The sequence below is a fragment of the Empidonax traillii genome, unplaced genomic scaffold (assembly GCF_003031625.1).
Source record: "Empidonax traillii isolate 1590-97213 ecotype Southwest subspecies unplaced genomic scaffold, ASM303162v1 scaffold1458:size105674, whole genome shotgun sequence".
Taxonomy (NCBI): Eukaryota; Metazoa; Chordata; class Aves; order Passeriformes; family Tyrannidae; genus Empidonax; species Empidonax traillii.
The window spans coordinates 19,710-24,961 of record NW_020956651.1 but is presented as its reverse complement, the minus strand read 5'-3'; the positions used below and the strand labels follow the sequence as shown (position 1 = coordinate 24,961).

The 5,252-nt window shown below is 41.1% G+C and overlaps 1 protein-coding gene across 2 annotated transcripts in view; it reads left to right on the top strand.

The window, feature by feature from the left end:
- Window positions 1–4,540, top strand: part of LOC114070179 (DDB1- and CUL4-associated factor 12-like) — a 35,521-nt gene extending 30,981 nt beyond the window's left edge. For both annotated transcript variants that reach the window (XM_027907423.1, XM_027907425.1), the window contains exons 8-9: window positions 3,400–3,584; window positions 4,354–4,540. In XM_027907423.1, coding sequence (XP_027763224.1) covers window positions 3,400–3,584; window positions 4,354–4,512 — 344 coding nt within the window. In that variant the 3' untranslated portion in view covers window positions 4,513–4,540. The remainder of the gene's footprint in view (window positions 1–3,399; window positions 3,585–4,353) is intronic.
- Window positions 4,541–5,252: the final 712 nt, after the last annotated feature.

The following is a 5,252-nucleotide window of genomic DNA, read 5'->3' as shown; positions in this document are numbered from 1 at the left end:
GTAGTTGAAGAGAGTGATGAGGTCACCTCTAAGCCTTCTCTTCTCCAGACTAAACAACCCCAGCTCCCTCAGCCTCTCCTCATAGGACTTGTGCTCAAGTCCCTTCACCAGCCTCGTTGCTCTTCTCTGGACCCGCTCCAGCACCTCAATATCCTTCCTGAACTGAGGGGCCCAGAGCTGAACACAATAGTCAAGGTGTGGCCTCACCAACGCAGAGTACAGGGGAAGGATCACTTCCCTGCTCCTGCTGGCCACACTGTTCTTGATGCAGGCCAGGATGCCATTGGCCTTCTTGGCCACCTGGGCACACTGCTGGCTCATGTTCAGCCTCCTGTCGATCAGCACCCCCAGGTCCCTTTCTGCCTGGCTGATTTCCGTTCACTAGTGTCATAGACAAAAGGAGGTCAGAGAAAGGTTGTCAGACTGAAACTGGGGCTGTTTTTTACTGAGTATAACCCTTTCTGTCCTATGTGAGAAGGTAGCTAATGCTTTTTAGTGCATCTTGTGAGTGTTACTTTTCTTAGCAGCTGTACGGAAAAGTGCAGGCCCTGGACTGTAGTTCTTGATCTGTTAGAGCTACTGCTTTCTGCTTGACTGACCTGCAGAGCAATGTTGTGTGCCCTTGACTTTATAATCCTGAAGGCAGCAACATTAATACAGTGGACAGAGCTTGTGCAGCACAGACTCTGTGTCTACTCTTTGTGTAGGACATGCTACTGCATCTTCATTTCCTTCTGGGATTTGTAGAGCTCTCTGCCTCTCAGGAGTAAGACTCAATTTGCTCACCCAAATAGTCCAGGCTCACAGGTGGTAGAGTGATGGAAATGTAGGAGAGCTTACTGTGATCAATTCTAGGCACAAGTGGTGCTTTTAGTTTGATGGGAATGATTAATCTGAGGTACTTCAGCCCCTTAGGAGCCAATTTGAAATGCTGTTCTTGAAAGCATGTTCTAAACATCCACTTAGTAGCAGGTGCATAATGGATTCCTTCAGTTTTCCTAAAATTTCTGATTAGAGAAAGATTCACAGTTGTTCTGTATTTTATAGCTTTTTATTAATAAATTGCATTGAAAAGTATATGCCATCTGCTTTCATACTCCATCACCTGTCTCTGTTAAGTAAGTGTTCTATTGGGTTGCTTGTCAATAAGCACTTTTGAAGCAAAAATGAGAGGAGGTCTGCCCTTGTGCCTTTCTCCTCTTATCCAAGTGACTGCTCTTGCTGACTGCAGAGGGCTTAAAACTCTGCATGTATTTGCCAGAGCCAGGCCCTTGTAATGGTGATGAATAACAGGAGCAAAGTTCCAAATAACAAGATGAATAACAAAGTGGTTAAGCAATGGAAACAATAACCATGGGAATGTAGAAAACAAAAAATTGATGGCCTAAGTCCTTGAAGAGAGGGAAAACCAAAAAAGATAGCACCTTTTTTATCCAGGATGTCTAATGATGAGCCAACAAACCCCCAGTTTTTACTGGTTCTGTGATGAAAACTTGCCCTAGGGATGAACTTTGCTCATTATAATAGTAAAAATCACCCCCCTAGCTCAGGGACCCTCTACTCACAAAAAGACCACTATTCATTGAGCACGTGCCATGATTTCTTGGGACACTATGCCTTTAAATTGCAGTAGAGAAATGATAAGCCAATAGCAACTTAGCCAAGTAGTGACTTAAGTAAGATATGCTAATAGCCTAAGATTGTAACCATATAAGTAGACCTTCCTTTGCCTTGGTGTGCTGGCTTTGAGGATTTGCCACCCAGCCCCTCTTTCTGCTCAGAACTGGAAATAAATCAAATACCTCAACTCTGTGGTGATCAGCCTCTTGCACACCAGGTGAAAGAACACAGTTCAGGACAACAATGAGGGGGGAGGGATGTCTCCCAAGTTGCTCAGATGCACTTGTAGTTCTCTGAATTAGAGATTCATATACAAATCTGGTAAATCTACTTCAGCAGATGTGAAACTTGCACAGTGGTTTCCCACCTATTAACCCTGCAGCCAAGACTTCACCTCATATCTGGAACACAACAATATGGCCTTGCCTGTTCTGTGTGTAACAGATGCTAGTGGCTGTGGATGTAACATCAGGTTGTGGAGGTGGAAGAATGAGGATATGTTTCTAGTTAGGACTCTGTACAGAGGAGAAGGGGAAACTCTCTGCATCTACACTTCTTGGATGTCTGCTGTCACGTGTACTGCTGTGTGTATTCCAGTATGTCACAAGTTTTGTGATGTTCAGCCTCACTTGGTACAGTGAATGTAGCTGGCATAACTCACTCTTTTCCCCTCCTGTTTGAATGCTTGTTTAGGCTGTAATTCAGTGGTACTTTAAAGACAGCTTAAAAAACTATAGGGTTTATAACCTGCCTTCATGTTGTGCAGAAAGGGGAAGCATAGATGTGGTGGGGTTTAATCTGCATAGAAGAGTTGTTTGGGTTAGATTACTTAGACAGAGCAAACCTTTTGCACAATAGAGGTGAGATGACAGGACACTTTGCAAATTCCTATGTATAGAATCTCCCCAAGAATATTTCCAAGGGAAGGAAGTTTAATCTGAAGATGAGGCTCCAGATTAAGATTTTGGGAAAACAAAATGTACTCTTTTGCTCAATCTAATGACATAAGTGAATTGTGTTAGAATGTTTTGTTTGGACTGGAAACTTGTAGCTTCCCATGTGCTGGTGTAACATGGTGGTGCTTTGCTTGTAGTATTCTGTTTTCATTGCTGGGTGAAGTACTAAAAGTACTAACTACTAAGTAAGGTGTGCTGGTGTGAGAATATTTAAGCAGGGATAGCCTCAAAATTATTTAAGATCCTGATCTATCTTAGCAGCAAGGTGACTAGTGATTGTTATGCTTATACCTGCTTACAGCTAGACTGTTGACCAGCAAAATGCCCTTAGTAGCAGCTGGGACAGTAATTTTTCTCACATAGTCACTTATCACAGCTTGGCAGGTAGCTAGATAGGGTGTGAGCTTGTGGAGGAAACCAATGTGACATTCTTTCCTCTGTCTGCTGCCACGTACTCATGGTGTGTTCACTTAGAGGCTTGTGAAAGAACAAAGCTACTCTTGATCCTAAATTGCTTGTGATCTTTGTTTATCTGTCAGAGCTGGGGCCTGCTGAGAATTAAGCTTTACTATGCACCAACAGTGTAGTTGATGACATCAGAGGAGAAAGGAAGTAGTATATGTAATTGAAGCTGCTGTTTCAATAACATCAATGGGATTTTTCTGCACTGCTCCATAGCAGTGTGTGCTTCAAACTTGTGTGTTGTGGAGAATACTAGTAGGTAGTTCCTCTTATAGAAAATATTAAACATCAAGCAACAGCACTGCAGGGCCAAAGCATCCATTTTCCTTACTGCATTGTGTGTCCCTTCTCTGTTTGACAGGTATTAGATCGGTGAGCTTCTATGAGCACATCATCACAGTGGGAACGGGGCAAGGTTCCTTATTGTTTTACGATATCCGAGCCCAGAGATTCCTGGATGAAAAGCCCCCACGTGCCTGCTATGGGCAGAAGCAGAAATTAGGAGGAAGTGAAATTTTGAAGTTGACTACTGGGAAAGGCTGGTTGGTGAGTAGCTTGTAGTTGTATGAAGCCCTTTATACAGGAGTTTGCACTGGTTCTTTTTGTAGTAATGGAAGCTATTGTATGAAATGTGTCCCAGTCAAACAGTGATCATGTAACCAATAACTAATTTTGAGAGGCAAGAAGTGCTGCAGAATTGCTTTCTACAAAAGCTTTATGAAAGGGTATTGAATGGTTGGTTGCTCGAGTGTAAGGCATGCTGACTACTGTTCTTATGCACTGATCCATAAATGAACTAGATTTTATATCTTATATTTTCTAATGTAATCTAACTTCTAGTTTTCAGAACCTCAAACACAAATTACATTGTCTTCCTTTAAAAATGTGCTACTCTAATGTGGTACTCAAAGAAAGAGAGATTTAATTTAGTTGTGTACAATATTAGAAACTAGCCTTCTGAGGTAATGCCATGGCAGGCACTTTCCCATTCAGTTTCCCATATGTTATCATAAAGCAGTTAATGGTTTTGTCTAACTTCTCTTCATTATCTTTTGTATCATTGTGATGTAACTTTAAAAACTAATGAAACTTGATATCTTCCCTACCCTTCACCTCCTCCCTACAATGTTTGGCCCAAATGTCCTCAGAAAAAGCTTCAGGAGAACTTTGTTATCTTCTCATTGATCTATCTGAAGCTTCAGTAGTATTAACAGAGAAGATCCCGTTTTAGGCTCTGGAAGCTACCTTCTGCTTTTGTGAAATAAGGTTTTATGTTTGTTTGACAACAGTAATAATCTAAACTTTCCTTTTACAGAATCATGATGAAACTTGGAGGAATTATTTTTCTGACATACATTTCTTCCCAAATGCTGTTTATACCCACTGTTACGACTCGTCTGGAACAAAACTCTTTGTGGCAGGAGGCCCCCTTCCATCAGGACTTCATGGGAATTACGCTGGTCTCTGGAGCTAATGATAACTCTTTATAAATGCTAATCTTTACACAGATTTCCCCTTCTCTTTCCTGTTTTAACAACCAAATTGTGTGATGCCATTGATTTCTGGTTTAAATGCAAGTTATTTTTTTGGCAGAGTTTTCTGTTGGTCTCTAACAGTCTTGTACATCTTTTTGAACCATTATTTTTGCTTTAACCTCCTTGATCTTTTATATGAAGGGGTTTTTAAATCCTTTTCTTATTGTATTTACTCCAAATTACTCTTCCCCCACATTTAGGCTCTCTTGGCTATGTGTCCCCTCCTCTTCTTTGCTGTGAGGTAGGATTCCTTTCTTATAGAGTGGTTGCTCCTGGGCTTTCTGTGAAAGTCTAGGGGCTGTGTGTCTGCAGATATTTTGTGTCAGTTCCATTACCTGGAGTGAGGAGTACTTGTAATTAAAAAATATTTAAAATATTTATAAGAGATAAGCTACTAATTTATCTGTAGTGCCCAGCCCTAACCTGGGTTAATCTTATTTTTTAAAAGTACAAGTCAAATGACACTGTTTATACATAGAGGAATATGGTAATTTTAAGCTGTACTAATTGGAACCCAGGGACAGATTCCCCAGGGGTATTGCCCATCAAGCTTAAAGTGCAGGAGTTCTCAAAAGTGCATTTGTATTTGATTTGTAGTTTTCAGCAGTGCCAAGAGCAAAAATTGATCCACTGTTCCTTTTCTGCTTCTCCCAGGTATTGGCTTGCACAACAGGAGTTT